Source organism: Protopterus annectens, chromosome 2.part0 (genome assembly GCF_019279795.1).
Source record: "Protopterus annectens isolate FY-2018-M chromosome 2.part0, PAN1.0, whole genome shotgun sequence".
In the NCBI taxonomy this organism is placed as follows: domain Eukaryota; kingdom Metazoa; phylum Chordata; order Ceratodontiformes; family Protopteridae; genus Protopterus; species Protopterus annectens.
Window position 1 is genome coordinate 66,932,743 of NC_056728.1, and position 23,752 is coordinate 66,956,494.

General features: G+C 42.6%; 1 protein-coding gene across 1 annotated transcript in view; it reads right to left on the reverse strand.

Moving 5' to 3' along the window:
• The window catches only part of LOC122792701 (germinal-center associated nuclear protein-like), a 1,487,771-nt gene that overhangs the window by 233,042 nt on the left and 1,230,977 nt on the right, over positions 1-23,752 (reverse strand). The window contains exons 18-19 of the mRNA XM_044060286.1: positions 19,193-19,390; positions 8,706-8,774 (exon numbers count right to left, since the gene is read on the reverse strand). Coding sequence (XP_043916221.1) covers positions 8,706-8,774; positions 19,193-19,390 — 267 coding nt within the window. The remainder of the gene's footprint in view (positions 1-8,705; positions 8,775-19,192; positions 19,391-23,752) is intronic.

Below are 23,752 nucleotides of genomic sequence, written 5' to 3' on the forward strand. Positions count from 1 at the left end.
ACTTGGCATATTTGAGGAAGAACAATTTGTCTGCTTTGTGGCCCTCTTGGAGGGTTATATTAGTGCAAAGGGCTACAATGTCCAGTGTGACTAGGAAGCATTTGGAGAAATCGAGAGTAGAGTGGTGTAGTTCAAGGAAATCCCATTAGTCCCTGATGTAGAACTTAGTGGATTGCACCACTGGGTTGTATATACTGTCAAATAACTCTGAGATTTTCTCTGCTTTTGTGCACTGGTTTGAGACCAAGTCAGAACAGAGGGTTCTCGGAGTCTTTGCGAATTTTAGGGCTGCCAAAAAGCTACCTCAGACTCAGGTTTTGTGTGAGTAAAAACATGTACTCTTCCAAGGGAGTAGATTCCCTCTTTCTAAAGACTTCAGTACTCTGTCGATCAATCCAAAATGTGCGTTTACTTCTCGCATGGTGGCTTTCCTATAAAACTGGTTGTCCTGCAGCATTGCTTCAATTTTAGCAGTGTATGGTTTCTGAAATGCTAAACGAAAATCAGCAAATTCCTTTTTTATTACAGGACCAATGGAACGGCCGAGACACTCTGGCGACACACAACCTAGGTGTGAGAGGCAGAGGGGGAGGCAGAGGCAGGGGGAACAACAGGTTCAATGTTACAGGGAGATACATAAGAGCAAGGAGCATGATGAGATAATTTTCAAAACAAGGGAACACATGCTTTCATGTGCAGTATTCAACCTCACAGATAGAACCTTAACCACTGACCACATTAATGTCCTCAATAAAGGGTTCATGTTCATACCTGCTCAAAAGGCAGATATCACAAATGTTTTACTAGATCTGAGGCTTTTCCTAAGAAAAACTGAATCTTAAGCTCATCTACAGTAATGATGAGGACCCAGTGGGCACTCAAGAAAGCATTGTCAACAGCACTGGTGATCCCAGCTCCGCCACAGCAAGGATAGAGAGATCCACTTTAAAGAAAAAAAGCACTTTTAACCCTGTCCTGCATCCCACATGAGACTTAAGAGTCTGTGAACAGGACTTTAGAAGGACACTTAGCAGACTCAGTGGTTCAACCTCACCCATCTGGTGCAAAAGCTTTACTAGAGCTTAGCCAGGACATTAATTTGAAGATCATGAAAGCAGACAAGGGCACAGGCCTAGTTCTCATGGAAAAAGAAATATACACTGCTACAATTGAAGCAATTGTGATCTGAACTCTAAGTATTCACTGTGTGGCTGTTTTAGAGTACAAAACACCTTCAAAGCTCACTGTACACAAGCTACAGGATTCACTCTACCCTCAACACTACAAGCCAATTAGTATTTGCCAACTAATTAATATGTGATCTGGATATCCCACCTCTGTCAAACAATTAATACGTGAGGATATCCCATCCACTGCCACCAATTATTATGTGATGCCCATGCCCTGGCCCAGCAATAAAGGAGCCTCAATCCTCACCACTAACACCAGAGAGGGCGTCTCATATTTGAGGAGAGGATAAATACACCCAGTAAAGTGCAATTTCCCTTAAGAGCACACAGAGATCACAGTCCGGAGCTGGTCGCTCCCTTGCTCCCCAGGTCCCCAATAAGACTCCCCACTGGCACAGCTATAGGGTCCAGATCTCAGACAGCTGGGCAAGCTAAAATCTCCAGCACCCTCTCTGTCCAACCAGTGCTTCATGTCCCTGCCCAGGTAGCTGACACACACACACAAACACACACACACACACACTTTGATAAGTTTATACAACCACACAGACACTCCTGGGGAAGGCTGGCACAGGTTCTCCAACTGTGCCCCTTTTACCCAGACTATACGGTAGCATCACTTGCCAGCACTAAGCTAATATTTATCAGCTACTCAAAGGCCCATAAACGGGTGTCCAATTATTACTGTGCAATATTAATATCCAAATGGTAGTATAACCCAGGGCTAAAGCTATTACAGTGGCCTTGTACAGTTTTACCAAAGGCATGCAAGTACTCTTAAGAGCTTAAATTATCTCTGCACACAACAGCCACAGTTAAAAGGTTTTAAAATATTTAATAATAAATAATTAAAACCATAAGACAATACTTTCTACTACACAGTGCTGCTCAAAGGATTTCAGAGATCACACAGAAATACTTAAAATAATTCAGTAGAACAGTTCTGAAATCACAGAAAAACACTTAGTCTAATCTTTCTCGTTCCTATCTATTCCTAAAAGAATACACAAGTCTAGGATAACTTACATAAGACAACAGGCAGAGTGCTGTGAGTTAGATGGTCAAGACAAAAATGCATATTATACCATGATCCCCCCAAAACGTGCACGCTGATTGGCCAGCGTGCCCGTTGTAAATCGAGTTATACTAATGGAAAAAGTCCGTCAGCCCGGACTTTTTCCATTAGTATAACTGCGTTTTAAACATGTCGCTATGTTAAATGGGTTTAATATGCGAGACAGCTTTAAAATAAGCAACGGAGATCTCCGCTGCTTATTTTAGCTGTCTCGCCATGTTAAACCCATTTAACATAGCGAGGCAGTGTTTAACGAGAAAGCAAGATCTCCGTTGAGTTCGCTATGTTAAATGAGTTTAACATAGCGAGACAGTTTTAAAATAAGCAACGGAGATGTCCGCTGCTTATTTTAACTGTCTCGCTATGTTAAACTCATTTAACATAGCGAGACATAAAAAGCAACGGAGATCTTGCTTTCTCCGTTGCTTTTGCTCAGCTCTGATGTACCGCGCAGGCCGCAGTACATCAGAACTGCCGCCGATGCCAGACATCTGCGGAAGGGCAGTAAACAGGCATTATACTATGCCATTATTTAAGAAAAGTAACAGTTTCTTTTCTTAAATAATGTCATATAATAGCAATAACTCACTTCTGGTGGTAATGCTAATTTACCCACGGTTGGCTTTTGGTCCTCGGGCCTCGGGACCAAACCACGCCAACCGTGGGTAAATTTAGCATTACCCACACCCAGGCGTGGGTTATTGCTATAATAATCTCTGGTTCTCACTGTTTAAATTGAAAATGCAGCTCTGCTAAACATTACATCATTCTTCACCCTTCCTGGAGTTCCCAGGCTACACATTAACTACATTTACATTTTTAAGAGCTTGCTTTTGTTATCTTGCAGCTGGTCAGGAGCAGAGCAATAAAAATACATTTGCATGTTTAAATCTAGTAATTTAACTCTTGGTTAAAACAACAGAAATAATTTCTTCATCTAGACAGACTGGAGCCGACTTTAGATCAAAGGGTAACAACATGCTTTTATTGGGTCAGTAGCTATAACTGTTGCCACATTTTTTATAACAGCATTTTTTCATTTAAGACAAAAAGCCTGTGATTCACATTAATATTTACAAATGATAGAATTATGTATAAAATTCTATCTGGCTAGGCTGGCAGCCTTCATCCTTCTCTACCAGTCTTCACAAGCAGTTTGTTTTTGGGAGACGTTAAAAGGGCTACTTCTGGTGCACTCCACCTGTTTACAAAATTTAGAAGTACATTCCCACTCGCTGTTCATTCATAGAAGTCTCCCTCTATTCTGTTTAAGTGGTCTAATAAAATTCTCCCATGACAAAGAATTAACCACATCAACAGAATCACATCCTTACATACATGTTTCCATAAGAAGTATGAGTGAGTTCCACCTGCTTGCTGAGGTACTTCATCACTGTTTTGCCATTTGTCAGGGTATACAGGATCCCTGGCTTCCAGCTTCGCTGGGAGCCTTCTTGGCTAAAACTACTGCCCATCTCTATGATATTGATGCTTTTTCTCAGAGTTTTATTCCAGACCCTTTAAATCCTCACCTACATAGGCCCCCTCCAGGGTAGGTTTGAGAAGTCTGTGGTGGCCACTTGGGCAGTGAGGTCTAGCAGAATGGGATTCCTCGTGGTTGGGATGCACCTGCTGTACCTATCACAAGAGCGGTTTTCTTGAAACAGGAAAGCAGGGGAATGGTGCTCTGCAGGGAATGGACATACTGCAACAATCTATCCCTCGGGTATCACTGCAGTTTTCTCATGTGAAAAGCTAGGACAATCAATAATCAAGATGCCATGCATCCCATGTCCTGAGGAACTCCCTGTTAGAAATTTGACTTTGCTTTGTTATGAAAAAGAAATATGAGGTCAGAAATAGCAACTTCTCTTAGGGAAGATATGCCCTTTCATTGCCTGCCTCATGAAAGACTCCCAGGAACTAGACTTACCTGAATTGTTACAGCTATGATACCAGCAGGCTCTGAGTCAGTCCCAGACTTTGTAAACAGGAAAGGTAAAGTGTGTAAGTGTCTGCACCTCTCCTATGGTTGGAGCCTGTATCCATCTAGGTAGGGGCAAATGTGGATGTTCTTGGTTCTGTCACAGGCAATTACTAGAGCCAATCATTTTATAAAAAAATGTAGCTGCAGTAGATAGACCAAAGGGTAACAATTAAAATAGGCACTGAGCACCTCCCTGCTTTGAAATGCATGCACTGCTTGTCCTGACTAAGGTCAGAAGTTTAAACTCTAACACTACTAGAAACTTGTTTAGCCTTTGAAAATCTAAAGCTGGTCTCCAATGGCTGTCTTTTCTTTTGACTAGAAAAAGTCTTGAATAAAACCATGTGCTATCTTCTTACATTGGTACTACCTGTAAAGCTCCTGTTTTACAATCTCTATCAGTAGAGGCTTGATATTATATCTTTATTTTCTGGGTACTCGAGAAACACTTGAGAACCTTTGTCTTTTTTTTTTTTTTTTTTTTTTATAAACTGGAGACCATATCCTTGTCCCAAGACTCTCAGAACTAAAGTGTCTTGACTGATATCTTCCTACTACTGTACAAGCAGTCCCAGATGACTGTTGCTGTTTGGATGGGAATGGAAACAGGAGGAGAGCAGGTTGGTGTAGAATTAGAGGGATGGAGACAGGGAAGAAACTCTGATGAGTCATCAGTATTCCACTATGGAGTCTCAGCTCCGTAAGCTCCTGGGCCTTTCCTTTTGTCAGCTTACCATTTTCTCTAACTCTTCCACCCCTTTGGCTGCTTGCTACAATTTTGAAAGTGTCATCTCTATTTCTACTGCATTTGGCAGGAGAATGAAACAGCTGTTTCAGAAATTGCACTCTTCACCTTTTCCTCCAACTTTTTAAACACCTATTCAGTGGATGGGATGGGGAATCCAAACTGCATTTCATTTTATAATATGGCACTGAGAAGCTGTTTTTTTACAAGATCTGGCAGAGGCTGGGGTCTCAGGCATGAGGCTATCTCCTCAGACTTGTCCTTTAGCTGATAAGAGTCCCTTGTAACTTGTGTGGATTTTGCACTTCAAGGCCCTGTATGGCCAGACTGCCACTGGTGCAGACATTCTTCTCTAAGTGTTGTAAAATTTAACAGGCTCATAGGAGGTTACTAGGCTATTGGCCCTGATGCCTTTATAAGCTTAGCCAAGAGTTTTGCCCATATTTAATCAAATCAGCTCCTGATGCCCCTGTCCAGCAGGGACAGGGTGGAATCCCAGGGGTATATTTTCTGTTTCCCATCCAGTTATCCAGGTTGTGCTTAAAAAGGGGTAAAGAGGTACTCTTGCTTGATGTGGAGAGGTAGTCTATTCCACACATGGGGGGAGCCTCTGGGACACAAATCCGTCCTCCCAACATGTCTCGATATCACAGACCAGGTTGAGGCCGCACATGTGAGTTACTCAAGTGGAGCTTGACTTGCAGATATGGAGAAGTCCCATCAGGTGTGGTCTGAGATCACCTTGTATGCCAGACAGAGATCACCTCTGAGGAGTCTGTATGAAACTGAGTAGAGGGATAGGGCTTTAAGCCTGTGTATGGTAGATGTTTGAGGCCCTAGATTCTCCTGGTGAGGACTCTATGTGACCTCTCCAGCTACTGCATGTGTTTTCTGAGGTACATCCGAAAAAGGCATTGTACTCAACAGGTCTTATAACGGAAGAATACAGGGATACTATTACCTCCTTGTCCCTGGATGAGATATCTTTACTTATGAGGTGGGCCATATAGAAGGCATTCCATACAACTGAAGCAACACTGGGGTCAAAAGCCAGGTTGCTATCAACCTAGGTGCCTAAATCCCTCACAACTGATTATGTGCTTAGAACACTGTTATTAATGTGATAATGTGCAGGGACGTCACTCTCCCCAAAGGGGACAATGATGCATTTTTTTTTATATCCAGCTTGAGGCCATGTTTCTGGCACTAGTCATTTGTCTGAGTGAGACCATCTTGGAGGATGTCCACATCACTAGGGAAATTGACGACAGCACCCAGCTTGCAGTCATCTGCAAACCTGGTCAGCCATAGCCCAGCTGTTTTGGCCTGCACCTCAGAAAAGTATATCCCAAATAACAAGAGGCCCCAAGACCGAACCCTGGGGTATGCCACTTGTTATGGGTCTACTGCTTGAGGCTGTTTCCCCTATTTTGACAAGGTGGGTTCTATCAGTGAGCAAGTTTGCTACCTATCTGGTAACATATGGATTGATGCCTAACTGAGAGAGTTTATCTATTATGCTCGAATGGGGAATAGTGTCAAAGGCTTTGGCCAGGTCAGGGTTGGCGGTGTGCACAGTCTGCCCCTCGTCCATGGCTTTGGTGACCATCTTAAATAAGTCGACCAAATTTAGCAGACATGATCTCCCCTTGAAGAATCCAAATGGTGTGGGATCGAGTGTCTGGAGGTTCCCAATGTCCTTGTTAATGAGGTCCATGGTAGTCCGTTCCACGGCCTTGCATATCAGACTAGTTAGGCTGATGGGTCTATAATTTCCTGGATCGGTGGATGCTCCACCTTTGTGTAAAGGGATGACAGTGGCTGTCCTCCACTCAGATGGGATGAAGCCGGTATTCGGGCTTTGATTGAAAAGGGTGCCTAAAGGTGCTTCAAGTTCCTGCCTGAGTTCATGTAGGATGCAGCCTGGGATATTATCGGATCCCACAGAGGCTGTATTATTTCCTTTGAGAGAGCAGTGATGACCTGTTCTCTAGATATAATGGGAAGGGGGCAAGTAATAGGGATGTCCTGATTTACTGATGGGGGGATAGAGGGGTAAAGTTTTCATTGAATCTATCAGCCAGCAAGTTTGCTATACCTACAGCATTTGCATATGTGGTGTCCTTGACCACTAGTTTTGAACAGATCTGGGTGCTTCCTTTGAGGTTGCAGACATAAGTGAAGAAGGCATTATGATTGTCTCTAGCAGATGTGGTTAATTTGGACTCAAAGTTTGCTTTGGAGGATTCCACTAGTGCTCTTATTTGCTTGTTCAGGCTAAGGTGACTTGGCTTCCAATTGGGCACCTGCTCCTTTTTGGTATTGGACAGCAATTTTCCCCTTTTTTTTTTAGAGTATTTACTGCAGATGTCCAACAGACAGGTTTACTGTTCCTTGCGGAGGATAATTTAGTCTTGTCGGGTATTACTTTCTTTCTCACTAGGAATGGGAATATGACCTCTTGGGCTCCACAGCTGCATCAGTATTTGGACTCCCATACACATACTTTAAACAAATCCACAGTCCAGTAAAAGTGACTGGGCTTCTTGGGAACAGGGTGTGGGAGATTGGCTCCAAAGATGCACTGTGACTGCATACTCCAAGGCTTCACTTAACAGAAGAATAGGTAGGGACTATGGCACTGGTAAACATGGAAGTTGTTTATACTACTACTCCTTGGCATCAGAGTAGCCCTTAGACTCCCACTTAAAGAAATTCATTTTGTGGAGTGTCTCTCCAAATGACTGTTCTTCTAATGGGAAGGTAGAGAATATGATGTCCTCAGCATCTGACCTGTAACACAAAGGAGGGCAGCTGGTGCTCATTAGCTAGTTCATCTGCCTTGGATCAGAGGAGTCTGATTAGTCAGTGATAGGGGACCCCTGATACAAATGGATGCTGGTTCTTGAGAAAAACCTATGAAGACCTGAGTTAATTTCATCAGCCCGATGGGGACGACAAAAGTGCCTCACTAAATCAGAAGCCCTCAAGCCGATGCTGACGTTCAAACTCAATGGTATGTCAGCCTTCTGGGATTCCTTCTCTCTTGGGAGCTTCTCTGTTTCGAGTGTTGTGTCTGAGAATACCTTGATTAATGGCACGGTAGCATGGACAAATTATGCATCCTTCTGAAATTCAGATAAATCCTGGAGACATTAATTTTATGCATGATGTCTTCTGGTTGAACCTAGCAAACTGGGATCCAGGAGGCAATGTTGTGCTCTGCTCCTAAACAGAACAGTGACTCTGAAACAATGAAAGCATTTGTGCTATATCTGATTTCTACATGCACTGCAGTAATTAACTTTAATAACCATCTATTCCTGAAAACTTCTTAACTGCAAAAATGCAAATTATAATATAAAATGTTTCCTCAACAGGGTTATTTAACTGTATTTTGGAAATCAGCTCAAACTAACAGACTGATGACCCTCAGTTGTCAAATCAACACACAAACTTCCTTGTGATGTAGCAAGAAAAAGCTAAATATGTTGAGAATGACTGTCCCCATTTTACACACACACACACACACACAAATAAAATCCAAGTGGGAGGGCATCAGCCTGGTCAGCAGGGGGAAGGGTGAAAAACGAAGTCAGCCTGGACATCAGACCATATGTGGCAGAAGTCACTACTGTAACAGTGGGCAATATGATGAATATAAACAGTTTTAATCCAAGTTTTAAAAGAAATAAATTAAAAAAATACCAGAGAAGCTGCTGTAAGAAATAGTGGATTCGCATTTTGTAGTTTGTTTCTTGCCTCATTTGCAACAACCTACAAGGAAACAAAAAACACTACTTAAAAAGGTTAAAAGTCAGTCTGACACACTGTGCGCCATTTTGTTTACTACACACAGTACATATTAAGACCAAAACAAGATTTAAGCAAGTTGAGCAAATAACAAAATTCCATAATTACAGAGAAACACCAGTAACTTACGGAACAGATGTGTTTTTACCACATCAGTTACCCATGAAAATGTTCTCAGAGACTGTAAACTGAACTGTTTCATCTCCAACTGGCCATTTTTTCTTTGAAGGGTCAGTGATAAGCTTATGATGAACCATCACATGCTAAACAAGTGAGTCTAACCCAGAATCCAACAGTTTGCTGCAAGAAGTGAGACACTTAAAAAAAACATATTTGTTGATCATAAACCACAATGTGAACTGAAATACAGGGGTAACAATGTTATCATCAAAAGGATGGTGCCAACAGGGCTCTGATGGAAAATTATACCAGCGAAACCTGACTGGTATCTATGCACTTCTAATTTTTTTAACACGTAGACAGAAGTGTCTCTGAGTAAAATGGAACAGCACATGATATGGTACCAAAACTTTCCTCTTGATACTGGTCTGGCTGATGTGTTACATGCTGCAAAACCATTCTTGTGTGTGTGCAACAAAAATATCTTGACTGAATTATTACTCGTGAACAGGCAAACTTAAGTAATCAAACCATACTAACAAGTTCACATTTAGAATCATTAAACACTGCATATATTGTTTTATACAAAATACTCAATCCAACATTATATAAATTGTTGAATTCCTGCCTTCTCTTAAACCTCATCTCTCCTACAAAGCATTTTGTATGAATTGTTCCCACAATTTAATTTTTTTTCTATGAAATTTATTCCTACCCTTTTCTAAAGATCCCACCGCCTGCTCTTTTATCTGTTACAATATTCATTACATCAAGTATGGTTGGCTCAGGCATTTTCTAGAAATTGCTTTTTTGGTAGCCAGCAGAATTAAACTTAAGACCTTATTATGTCTAGGCAATTCAGATCCTGTATCCCAGCTCAAAACAATTCTTTAGTTACACTCATTTGCTCACTCAGTATTCCTGGCAAAGTACTCTTTAGGGAATTTTTAAAGTATGCCAACTCATTACACTCCCCAAAAAAGAAGTTATGTCCTTACCATAACGTTCCATCTGTGTTGTTCATCTTCATTCATTCATTACTGATGGGTGTTCGGCCATGTGACAAGCTTGTGCCAGCCAAAAAACTCTCAAGCTAAGCTTTACCCATAGTGCCCCTCTCTCTCTGTTACCTCAAATCGAGTTTGCCCGCTATAAAGAAAGCACAGGCTTTTTCTGAACAGGTCCTCTAATGCTGGATTTGTACCAAATCCGAACCTCCAGGAGCCCCTTGTAGAAGGAAGGAGGGTGGGACGTAATGAATGAATGAAGATGAACAACACAGATGTAACATTATGGTAAGGACATAACTTCTTTATCTGATGTTGTTAATCTTCATTCATTCTTTACTGATGGGAAAGAGTCCCTAGCTACTTATGGAAGAATGTTCCTTAGTACCACTGAACCAAAGGATGCTCTCCCCCTGGAGACCAAATCCAATTTGTAATGAATGATAAAGATATGGGGGTAGCCCAAGTTGCAGCTGCACAGATATCATCCAATTAAGTCTTTGAATGAAAAGCAAAAGAATTCGACACTGACCTGGTGGAGTGTGCTTTAATCTTGCCTGGTAGAGGAATTTTATTACATTGGTAAACAAAGGATATACAGTTTTGCAGCCACTTAGATAAGGTTACCTTAGAAACAGAGTTTTCCAATTTCAGGCCAGAATAGGAAATGAACTGGTCTGACTTGCGTACTTAGTTCTGTCCAAATAAAAATGTAATTGTCTATGTACATCCAGAAGTGAAGACTGTATTCTACTTTGAGTATTTAAGAAAAATGACTAGTAGGTCAATTGTCTGGTTAATTGTCAATTTTGAAATTATTTTAGGCAGAAAGGAAGGGTTAGTCCAGAGTGACACTCTGTCCTTATGAAAGACCATGTAAGGACGTTTTGCACAAGGCCTACAGCCATAGATGCATCTCGCCAATGTGATGGTTACTAAAAACAAAGATTTCCAGGATAAAAACTTTAAATCACATGTGGTAGCAGGTTCAAAAGGGGGTTGTGTCAGGGATTGCAGTACTAGTGTTAAACTCCAAGGCTCAAACAGTTCTTTTAAGGGTGGTCTGATACGAGAGCCCCCTTTCAAAAAGGTTTTGCAGAGACGATGGGAGATTAATTATGAGTCTTGGAATCCATTATGGAAGTTTGAGATAGCAGCCAAATGTACTTGAATTATGGAAGCTGCTGCTCCTGAAAGAAGAAGACCTGCCCGATAATCAAAAACCACTGCAACAGGAGTTGAGCAAGGATCTAGTTCTCTTTGTTGGGACCAAATAAGGAATCTTTTTCATTTGCTGAGATAGATTTTCCTGGTGGATGGTTTATGTGAAGTCAGAAGGATATCACGTACTGGGGAAGTGAGATTATTCTGCCTAGCGATTACCAGAAGTGGAGAAACCAAGCTGTCAGCCTGAGACTGGAAAAGTTTGGGTGAGTCGACCCTTGCAGGTGCGAGATGAATTCTCGAGTTGGATCCAGAATCCAAGGTTGGTATACTAGGTGAGACAAAAGGAAGGGAAACCAAATTTGTCATGGCCAGTTAGAGGCAATGAGGATTACTCTGCTTCTCAGCTGAAGGGCCTTCTTAAGAAATTGGGGAAATCAGGGGAAAGGGAGGGAAAGCATACAGAAGTCACGTGGGTCAATCTTGTATCACAGCGTCCCTCGGGGATTCCCCCTGTGGTGGGATTAGGGCAAAGTAGCTGCTGTATTTGTGATTTGCTGTGGTAATATGCATCCTGAAGATCTATTGAGCAAATCCAATCACCTCTCCCCAGAAAAGGAAGGATAGACTGAATCGTGACCATCCGGAATTTTTCCTGACTGATGCTGAGATCCGAAACTTGTCTCCAGTCCCCTGTATTTTTTGGCACTAAAAAGAATCTTGAGTAGAATCTAGATCCTATTTGGTCTGGTAGGACTGCTTGGATGACTCTTTTTCGAGACAGCTTTGTTATCTCTTGAGCTGCTGCTTCCCTTTTACTGAGTGGGACATCAGAAATTTGTCTTGATGACTTTGGGTAAATGTTGAATGGTATGTGGTAACCTATGGCTATATTCTTCTGCACCCAAAAATCTGTGGTTACTGATTGCCAGGCAGGGTGGTGCAGAGAGAAACATCCCCTGACTGCTTCCAGAGGAAAGCAATTGGGCCACTCTTCAAGAGCATTGGTAGGGCTGTCCATAGAAAGAATCCCTGGATCCCTGGTTATGCGGGCCACCTCTGCCTCTATAGGGGCATCTTCCAGAAGAGTTACCCCCTCTGCCCCGGGAAGTAAACTCGCCACATGTGTCAGGGAAAGGTCCCTGGGGTTTCTTGTGCCACATCTTTCCACTCCTCTGATTCCTAGAATAGGGACGTTGGGGAGTGGAAAAATGTATGCCCATGGCAGACGGGGTCTTGCCGTCCTTTTCACAACTGGCTAATGTGTCTTTCACTTTCGGGCCTAAAAGGGAAGAAGCTTCCACTGCAGCATTCAAAAAAGAAGACTTAAAAGGGTCCGCAAAGTCACAAAGGCGCATCCAGGCATGACGTCTCATGACAACTCCTGAACCAACCCTCTCTAGCAACCCCCCCCCGTAGTGTAAGAAAAAAAAGGTTTTAGAAATGTTTATTTTCTAAGGTACTTAGCTGAGAGCTGGCTTGACACGTCTTTATGGCTATGCGGCAAACGAGATTTGAGGTAACAGGGAGAGGGGCAATATTGGTAAAGCTTAGCTTGAGAGTTTGTTGGCTAACACAAGCTTGTTACATGGCCAACTCAGTTCAGAGGATGGAACCAACACCCATTAGTAAGGAATGAATGAAGATTAACAACATCAGATCATATGTTTCATTTACCACTTTCTTCCCCATTACACCTTCAATCTTTGCCATCTACCGGTAGAAATTTTCTCTGGAGTCTGCTTGGGGTTAGAAAGTACATGTGCAAACACTTTCAGGCAAAAATTTTAAATCTTCTAGATTCTGTGCATATTTGAGAGTCATACGTGTGTCCTCCCATTATTTCTTTGTGAATTGCTTATCTGATCTCTGTTCTCAATCTTTTCTTACCTCCTCTGATTGATTCCTATAGTTATTATGCAATATTTTATATGCCCTTATCATTATCCCTTTTTTAAACTGCAGCTGCTGCTCTAGATTCAACTAAAAATTCAACCAAGTACAGGTCTTGCACTTAAGATTTCCCTGTCACTTTCTGTTTTGTCTGTACTCTAATATCAATCCCTGACAATGAAAGCAATCTCTAGCATGCAGTCCAAATGTCTTCTTGGCCTCTTCTCATTCTATTACCTTTCCTCTCTAATTATTTATTCCCAATACTCTGGTTCCTTTGCCAGCATCCTCCAGTAAATTCCAGCCCCTTCTTGCATATCCTCTGTACTACTAATTGCAATCATCCCTATCAGCAGAAAGAACAGTTGGGTAAAAATCTTACCATAACCATAGATGTCCTTCTCTTCCATGTTGCAGTATTCTTTACGTACAGGTTGTACTCCGCCCAAACGACCCAAAGTCCAGCCTGTATACAAGAGCTTGGAGCCTATGCCTGTATGTGGGATGTCGTACATAGGCCCAGACAATGTTTGCCATAAAAAGGGATATCCACACATTCCATCTTCAGATTAAAAAGCCCCGTGAGGAAACCCCCAGGGAGCCTAGGTGGATCATCCTAGGAAAGAGCAAGCTGTAGGGGAATGGCGGAAGGGATAGAATACTGCAACATAGAAGAGAAGGACATCTATGATTATGCAAAGATTTTACACAACTATTCTATGTCCTTCTATTCAATGTTGCAGTACTCTTTATATATGGGAGAGTGCCAGAGCTGAAAAGAGAACCCAGGGAGGTGGACAGAGAAGGGGAAGCTAAGAGGAAGCATTTTCCAAGAATCCATGCAGAACTGCCCTAGCAAATCCTGCTCTGGATCTGGAAACAGTGTACAATTTGTAATGTTTCGTGAAGGTGTGAACAAATGACCAGGTGGCTGCATCCAAGATGGAATGGGCATCTAGGCCCTTGAAGAAGGCCCCTGAGGATGTCACTGACCTAGTGGAATGTGCCTTGACAGATGCTGATAAGGACTATTAATGGAATTCATAGCAAAACACAACAGCCTTAGAAATCCATGCGGATATAGTTTGTTTGGACACAGGCAAGGCCACAGCCCTGGGATGAAATGACACAAAAAGTTGGTCAGACTTCCTGATCGTCTTTGCTTGGTCACGGTAAAATCTGAGTTGTATATGCATGTCTAAGGTATGCAAAATCCTCTCAATAGAGGCTTGAGGTGAAGGGAAGAAGACAGGCAATTAGATGGATTAAATGTCAATTTGTTCATCACTTTTGGCATGAAGGAAGGGTTAGTTCTTAAGGACACCTTGTCCTTGTGGAAGACCAGAAAAGGAGGCAAAGTGATCAATGCCTGCATTTCAGAAACCCTTCTGGCAGAGGTTAAGGCTACCAGAAGCACTGTTTTCCATGTGCAAAACTTTAGGGAAGCAGAAGCTGCTGGTTCAAAAGGGGCCTGGGTATGTTCTTCCGATACATAACTGAGATTCCAGGGAGAATTAACTGGTTTCCTGGCGGGTCTTAAGTGTAGGACACTCTTTAGAAAAAGCTCAACTTCTAGCCTGGAAGCTAGGGGAGGGGTTAAAGGCAAGTAGGCAGACAAGGTAGAAAAATGGACTTCAACTGAGGAGTAAGAAAGGCCACTGTTGAGTAACTCACACAGTTAGGAAAGCACTAGTGGAATGTCCGCAACAATGGGATCCACTTTCCTTTTTTGGCACCAAATGGAAAATCTTCTCCACTTGGAAATTTGAGATTTTCTAGTAGTGCATGTCCTAGTCTCCTGCAAAACTCTTAGCACGTCCTTCAAGAATAGGTGCCTGAAAGGGATCAAAAGTTGATCACCCACAGGGTCACCTGCAGAATGAACAAATGTGGGTGCATCAATGATCCCTTGTCCTGAGTGAGTAGGTCCAGGGGTGAGATAACTTGTAGTTATGACCCTTGGCTAACTGCAGAAGAAGGGGGGACCAGTGCTGTCTTGGCTAAAAGGGGATCACTAACAAGATTTTTGGTTTGTCCTGTAGAATTTTCAACAGGACTTTCTGAATTAAGCAGAATGGAAGAATGTACAGAGAAACCTCTCCTTCCATGAGAATGAAAGGGTGTCCACTTTCCACAATTGAGGATGAGGGACCCTGGCACAGGAGCAAGGAAGTTGTCTGTTCATAGGGGAGGCAAAAAAGTCCAAGTTCTGGAGTACCTCACCGGTGAACTAGGTCCAGGAACACATCCCTGTGGAGCATTCACTCATGACACTGTGTCATAGACCTGCTTAATGCGTCTGCCACTGAGTTCGGAGTTGAAGGAAGGTACACAGCATGCAGAGTTACCTTGTATAATGCAGCCAATTCCCAAGCCTTGATGGCGAAATAGAGAAGATAAGATTTTGTGCCCCCCTGCTTGTTTATGTACAAAAGGACTGTGAGGATCTGTAGTGGTCCTGGCAGCAATAGAGTGTGAAAGGTCTGTAAGGCTACAAGTAAAGCTCTCATTTCCCTGATGTTGATATGTTCCTTCCTTTGAGAATGGGACCAAAAGCCCTGAACTTTCCTGGAAGCAAAGGTTGCTCCCCACCCAAGTCTGAGCAGTCTGTGAAGAGCTACTGAGCTGTTGGGGAACCTGAAGAAGGAGGCCGAGGTTCTGACTGAGTTGCTAAATCTACCAACATAACTCTGCTTTCAAGCAGGGAAGGAAGGGAATCCTGACATCTAAAAGATAAGCATGCTGGGACCAAATTGTCTTGAGAAACCACTAGAACTTTCTCATGTGTAGCTTTGGAAAGGCCAGTATGGGAATAGTGGAGGCCATAAACCCCAGCGGTCTCAGAAACTCTCTGGCCGTGATGGAAGGAAGAGGCAGAAAAGCTACCATGAATGCCCTGAGATAGACTGCTTTCTCCACAGGAAGAAAAACCATCATCAAATCTGTGCAAAACCTGTACCCCAGGAATGCAAGATCCTGACTTGGTGCGAGACAAGACCTTTTGAGATTTACTGTGAAACCCAGTGCCTGCAGAATGGGAATGGCTAAGTTCATATGTTGGCTTAAGGTATTTGGGCTGCTGGCCAGAAACAGCAGATCACCTAAATATGGGTAAACTTGAATTCCTTTTAGCCTTAAGTATGCAATGGCTGGAGGTAGGCATTTTGTGAATATCCTTGGTGCAGCAGAAAGACCAAAGGGCAAGGCAGTAAATTGGCAGTGCAAAGAACCCACTGAGAAGTGCAAACATTTTTTGAAGAGGAGGTGTACGGGGATATGCAGGTATGCATCCTTGAGATCCAGAGAAGCTAGAAAGCTTGAGGGGGGACCAGGGGCAGAGGAGTAGGTAGGAATAGCATTCTGAAGAAAGGCACCACCAGAAAGGTGTTTAATAAGGAAAGATCTAAGACAGGACTCCAAGAGCCATCTTTCCTTGGGACTAGAAATATCCTGGAGTAAAAAACCCTTCCCTGTTGGTCTTGAGGGACAAATCAAATGGTGTCTTGGTTGGAAAGTTGATTTAAAATCAAGGGAAACAGATGAAACTGATTGGAGGGAGGTTGAGACATTCCATGGAAGGGTGGCAGGGTCTTCCAAGTCAAAAAATATCTGTTTTGGATGACTGAAATCACCCAGGAGTCCTGGGTGATCTCCATCCAAGCTGTTAGGGAGAGGGGAGGTGAATGAACAGAGGGGTATGACTTGGAAGAGGGTGCGAGAGGATTTTGTCTTGGCTGAAAAGGCTGCTGAGGAGGGGACACCACAACAGCAGCTGTAGGAGTGACTTCTTGGCCTGTGGGTGCCTCCTGGAAGGCTTGCGGGGTCTAGTCCCAGAAGGAACAGAAATGGAGGAACAAGCAGATTTCCTAACAAAGGAAGTCTTGGCAGCGAAATTTCTATCAAATTTTGGAACTGTTGAAACCAGAAGGTGTTTCAAATCCCGGAGTTACTTACCTTTTTCCAGCAATGACTGAAATAACTCTGCGGCTGCTTTTCCAAACAGTGAGGAATTGTCAAGAGGGGCATCAAGCAGTTTTGCTTTGATGTCATCAGAAAGGACCAGGAGATGCAGCCAGGAATGTCTTAACAGGAGCATTAGATGCTACTCTGGCAGAGGCCTTCACTGCATCGTAACTACATTTGACAGTGTATCTAGCTACCTGAGAGAAGGATGCCAGGACAGCAGGGGCCTGAGATTTAGCCTCTGAATCTGGCAATGAAGAAAAAACCCGAGAGGCCTGCGTAAGCAAGGCTAGAGCATACCTGGACATGTGTGTCTGATAATTAAAATTAATTGCCCTGATAACCAAGGTAGGAGGTGTATACATACACCTTCTTGGTCGACCTTTCCAAAATTTTACTTTCCTTTTAAGAAGGGAGTAACTTGTTTGAAGGTGATAACTGTGAGGACTTATCTGAAGTAAGGGAAACCACAGCAGGGTCAGCTGAGGGACATTTAAAAAGAAATTTGCAATCCTCAGGGACCTTATAGAAAAGATCAGGTCTCTTTGGGGCAGGAGGTTGGGACTCAGGGGCTTCAGATACAGCTTTGAAAACATCTAAAAAGGTTGGCAGAACTGGAGGGACTGCTGAAGGTGCAGGGGCCTTCACCTGTAGAAGCTCAAAATATCTCTTATATTCTTCAGAGATTTGAGAAGAATCCCACTTGAAAAACTCTTTCATGGGAGAATCCCCCCATTAGACGCCTCCTCTGAGGAAGCATATTCCAGAGGAGAGGGAGCTTGAGGGCAGTATGTTAGAGAGTCTTCATCAGAAAAAGACCCATCAGAATCTGTGTGATGAATTGGAAGTTCTGCAGGCTGTCCTAAAGCAAGGCCTTGTACCCCAGATGGCTGCACTGAAGAAGAGGCAAAGCCGGGCCCATTACGAGTGAAGGTGAAGCCTCAGGCCTCAAAGCCATCAGGGCCTTAAGTCCCTGTGAAAAAACTTCCCAAACCAATGTAGGGGTAGAAGGAGCGGGAACATGCCTAGTCTTTTGCTTCTTCTTCACAGGCCTTTTCTGTTGAGAAGAGAAAGCAGATGTAAGCCTAACCTCCAGTAATTCTTTGGATAAGGAAGCTGGAGCAGTTCCTGAATCCTCTGCAATCACTAGCCGCGGTTCCCCCAAGTCGTCTGAACTGGACTTCTGCAAAGCCTTGGACATGCTAGGATCCACACCCCTGACGGCTTCCCTCCCAGTACCTGCAGAGGGGAGCAGAAGTACCTCCAATCATACCGTCATGGTTTCATCAACCTCAAGGGGTATGACAGAGGAAGCAGGCACAGCTAAAGAGGATTCGGGCCTAGCTTTGCTAATCTTCCTCTTTACAGATGGCTCATAAGTACTCATGGAATCCTCCATTAGCATCCCTAGCCAGATGTTTAAGTCTGTTTTTTTTGTATAAATTCAACGTCAACAGATGACTGCACACAGTTTTGGGGATTAAGGCCTGACAAACAGAACAAGACTGGTGGTTGTGAGTAGGCCCTAAGCAAAAGAAACAGCTCGTGACTATCTTTACATGGAATTTGCCTTATACACCTACACTTGCCCTTCCTGAATGACATTAACAAAACAAATGGCAGTAGCAATTTATTAAATCCCCTAACTTACTTAACTGAAGCTGTAAGACACACCAGTGGGATCCAACAGCAGACTAAATGTACAAGTCATCTTTTCCGAATAGTGGTGAAAGATTTCTGAAGATGGTATGTGTGGACGTCCCTTTTATGGCTGACGATGTCTAGGGCCTACGTGTGACATCCCACGTACAGGCAGTGGATCTAAGCTCTTGTATACAGGCCGGACATTGGGTTATTTGGGCAGAATACAACCCGTATGTAAAGCATACTGCAACACTGAATAAAAGGACACTCTCCTTTTTCTATTTACATGTTCAGTAACACCATATTTTTAAGTCACCAATGCAATGTTTACATGTTCCCATAAAGGTGCCATTTATATTAGTAAGAATTTTAAATGGTTAATTAGACATTTGACAGAACACTCCTGTCTCATAAATGCCTCATGCAGTAAAATATTTGTCCTTTTTTCTGTTTACATGTGAGCTATCAACACAGGCCTACATTAACTTTTGTAACTAGAGCTGTCCCGGAAATAGAAATATCTTGGTGTTCAAATTCAGTCTTTACAGAATGCAAAAACAATGGTAGAAAAGCTGTGTGTGTATTTCTCACCGAGTACAAGAGACTGCCAGGTTCCCTGCATGTTGAAGATGTAGCACTCCACTAGTAGACTCTGCCATTACATCAGGAAGTCTTGCACTTGGCAGCAATGCCTTCAATTTATGTAAAGGATCTACTCCACAGGGGCCTGCAGGGAAAGCCCTCATTTGGCGCCTTAGTTTTTTCCGAGCCACCACAACCTCTCTCCATCTGAAAAGGAGAATTTATAAGAATACAATTATCAACAATTCCAGTTTATGCTACTTTTAAGAGCTGCAAATCTGTACATACACTATAGCCTATACAGCTGAATTATATAAACTTAAAATCCACTGCATCCTTCTCAAACATACTTAATTTCTTATGTAGCCATCAAATATGCATAACTGACTCCCTAATTACAGGCAGAATACTTACAAAACCTACCAACCCTACCATCATTTATTTCTCTACTATCACTGATCAACTCACTGACTCTTCCCTCTCCTGCTACTACTATACTTGCATGCAACTGGAAATGTTTTCATTTTATTTTGACTTTGTTAATAAGCACTGACTCACTTTCTGTCAAGTTCTACCTGGGCTTCAAATCCTGAAATGGACCACACACAGAAATGTTACAGGCAGCCAAAAAGACCGAGTGGTCGAGATATTTTTTCCAACTTCACTTGTGCTGCTGCAGTATATGTCAATAATCAAATGCTGCTCAGCACTGGCCAGCATCCTCAACTCATTCCCTACATTAGCATTGCCTGGTAGCACTTGCACATTCGTGTCATTTACACTGCTGCCTCCAAGGACAACACAAGAGATGCTGATCACATTCGGCAACTTAAAAGGAAGCAGTATGACATGCAGAAACATGGAGGGTCAACAGCAGACTATCACCGGGTATCCTTCAGATGAAAAATGTAACCCAATTACTATACGGCTGATCTAGTGCAAATGGCAGCAATGACGGCAGCACTACAACTGGTGCATGTCTATCTGCTATCCAACTTGCGGGCTTTGTGTAACTAAAACATGTACAAATTGAAAAACACCTCCGGTACCAACCAAAATGTAATAAATTATCGAAGAGCATTTTCTCCCACAGAAACCAGCTATTATTTGTATTTTCATAGTACAAGTTTAGAACCACAAATACATATCCAGGTCATGGCTGTCAAATATAAACTGTCAATACTGTTCAAAACTGAAAGTAGGCAAGCATTGCATCCCAATGCTCAAAACTGCTGTAATCCATTTTTTTCTGATGTTAAAAGTTCTCTCAAAAAAGTTTGACACATTTTGGGTCAGCGTAAGACAGTTGGAAACCCCAGTGTTATAGCACTCTTGAGCAACTTTTCACACACATTTATTCATTTGCTGTTATACATGAATAAATAACTTTGTCTAAACTGTTACCTATATTCTGACAGTGAAATTACTCATATAAGCCACATTCTAAAAACACTTCAGATGAAATTTCTTACAAGAGCGTAAGAAAAATGAGCACTACAAAACCTCTGAGCAGTATGTGATCACAGGAAACTTCAAGGCTCTGAAACAACTTTGCAGCAAGAAAAAGCTAAATCAAAATTTTAGCGAGACATGCAACTCAACTGCAAATCTGACTTGCACTGTACGTTAACTGCAGCATAAACATTTAAATATGTACAGAGTTAATAAGATGAAAACAAGAAAATCTAGTTGAACTAGATACCTCTCAGGATACCAGAAAGGGGTGTTTGGCAAGGATCTATACATGTTGCATTCCAGGAGGTTGTAAATGAAAAGAAGCCCTCGGGAACCAGAAATAACAGTGGAAATCACCTAAGGTATGAGGATGCAGTGGGAAAAAAATGACAAAGGATAGTTATGCAAAATCTTACCATAACCATAGATGCCCTTCTTTTCTATATGTTGCAGTATTCATAACATGAGGGAGTAAGCTGCCAGCTGACTTGTACATCCGGACAGTATACAAAAGTCTAGAGCTACTGTTGAGTATGTAACATTGCACATAGATCTAGTCCTACCCCGGTCATAAAGTGATGTCTGGTATAAAGCGGACGTCGGCATGCACCAAGCCTCAGAAGTGAACTCCCCAGGAAGAACATCAGCCTGAAAAGGTGAGGAAACACAACCAGCATACAGGCAAGCATCAGAGGAAAGGCAGGGGTGAAAGAATATTGCAACGAAGAGAAGAGAAGAGAAGAACATGATTATGGTAAGATTTTACACAACTATTTATGTCCTTCTATTATATGTTATTCACAACATGAGGGAAAATACCTAGGTTTATGCAGAAGAACTGGGCGGAGGGGCAGTAGCACTCTCTATAAACCCCTGAAGAATAGCCCTTGGAAAACCAGCTCTAGACCTGGAAATGCCATTCAACTTATCATTTATGTTTTGTGAACATGTGTACAGAAGACCAGGTAGCAGCTTCTAATATAGAGGAGGTGTCCAGACCTTTGAAGAAGGCACCAAAAGAGGACACAGATGTAGTGGAATGTGCCTTTACTGGAGAATCAAAAGTCTTCCCATGAGTCACACAGTAAAATTAAATGGTTTTGGAAATCCAAGTAGAGATGGTGTTCTTGGGAACAGCCCTGCCCAGGGTCCTAGGATGATAGGAAACAAAAAGAGGATCAAATTTCCTAATCGCCATGTTTTTGTCTAAATAAAATCTGAGGTGCCTATGCACATATCCAAGGTGTGTAAATTCCTCTCACTAGAGGATTCTGGAGATGGAAAAAGGTTGGCAGATTACTGGATTAAGTGACAACTCATTCACCACTTTGGTCATTAAGGAATTATTAGTGAATAAGGAGACCCTATCCTTGTAGGAAACAGTAAAGGGGGGAAAAGGCCATCAGTGCCTGAAGTTCTGAGACCCGTCTGTGGGTTATCCATGCTGTGGTAGCCCTCGTCCGGCCCAAATACCAGAGTCAATGTTTTTTCTGCGTCGGCTGCTGTTGCCTGTAGTCTGATGTCAGGTCGTCAGTGCTATAAAGTAAGGCAGTCAAAGCCATTACATCGTTTTTTCTTGGCCTAACCTGTCAGATGCCCACGGAAATATGGTAAAGTGGTACTGGTGGCTAAAAGCCACCATGAGCAGCTTATGTCCCCCTAGGGAAAGAGGATATAAATGGGAAGGAGAGAGGGAAAAGTACAGTTGTGTACACTTACCATAAATGTAGATGGTCGAGTGTATTCACTGCTGCAGTCATTACATTTGGGTAATCCTGCTGGCAGGTTGCCCTCAGTCAGCCTGAATTCCAAAGTCTTGGGTCCTGCGTCGGCTGCTGTCACCCCTTCCCTGAAGTCAGGTCGTCATGGGTATAAAAGCAGCAGCAGACACCATTTTCTTCAGTTTTTCTTGCCCCAGATGTCAAGTGCCCCCTAAAAGGGTAGCCAAAAATTTTATATATATATATATATATATATATATATATATATATATATATATATATATAAAAATACATGCACCAATAAAAACTTTGCCTTCATCTACAAGAAAATACACCACATAGGTTGTATAAATCAGAGAAGGAAAGATAAGTTCCAGCAGAAAAAAGGGGGATGGTGGGTGGGTAACCTGGACTACAACAGTGAATACACTCGAACATCTACAGTTATGGTAAGTATGCACAACTGTACTATGTTCTTTGTGTTTCACTGTTGCAGTCATTACATTTGGGTAGAGTCCCAAAGCTATGGTTGAGAGGCTGGAGCTAAACAGCATTAGGAGCGGCTATGAGACCTGCGGAACAGCGGTGGCAAAGCCTGCCCTGGATTTAGAGTAGAGTGGCAGATGATAGTGCTTGTAAAGGAGTGCACTGAACTCCAAGTAGCAGCCTCTAAAATGTTTTTGGTTGGTACTCCCCTGAGAAAGGCTGCTGAAGTGGCTGCACCTCTGGTTGAATGTGGCTAATGCCCTTAGGCACTGGCTTGCCATAGTGAAAATAGCAGAAACTAATGCAGTGGCCTATCCACTTTGAAATAGTCTGCTTTGAGATAGCCTTTCCTTGTGATCCTGCAGCATATGCCACTAGTAATTGCTCTGTCTTCCTGAAAACTTTAGTCCTGTCCAAGTATAATCTAAGCTGTCTGTGTACGTCCAAAGAATGCAGAATTCTCTCCCCCTTGTTCTGTGGATTTGGATAAAAAGTTGGCAGATGAATAGTTTGGTTAAGAACCACACTGGACACCACCTTAGGCATAAATGTTGGGTTTGTCCTCAGAGAAACCCTGTCTGGATAAAACATGATAAAAGGTTCCACAGCCATGAGTGCCTGTAGCTCTGAAACTCGTCTAGCAGACGTTATTGCTAGGAGTAGAGCTGTTTTCCAAGATAAAAACTTTATATCAGCAGTAGCAGCTGGCTCAAAAGGAGGCAGGGTGAGATTTTCCAAGACATAGTTGAGGTCCCATGCAGGTACTGGTGTTCTCCTTGGAGGCCTTAAATTTTTGGCTCCTCTGAGGTACTGCTTTAATAAAGAATGAGAAAAGATTGGTGGCTCTGTATTGTAATGAGCCGAAATGGCAGAGGCATGAATTTTAATTGATGAAAAAGATAGGCCT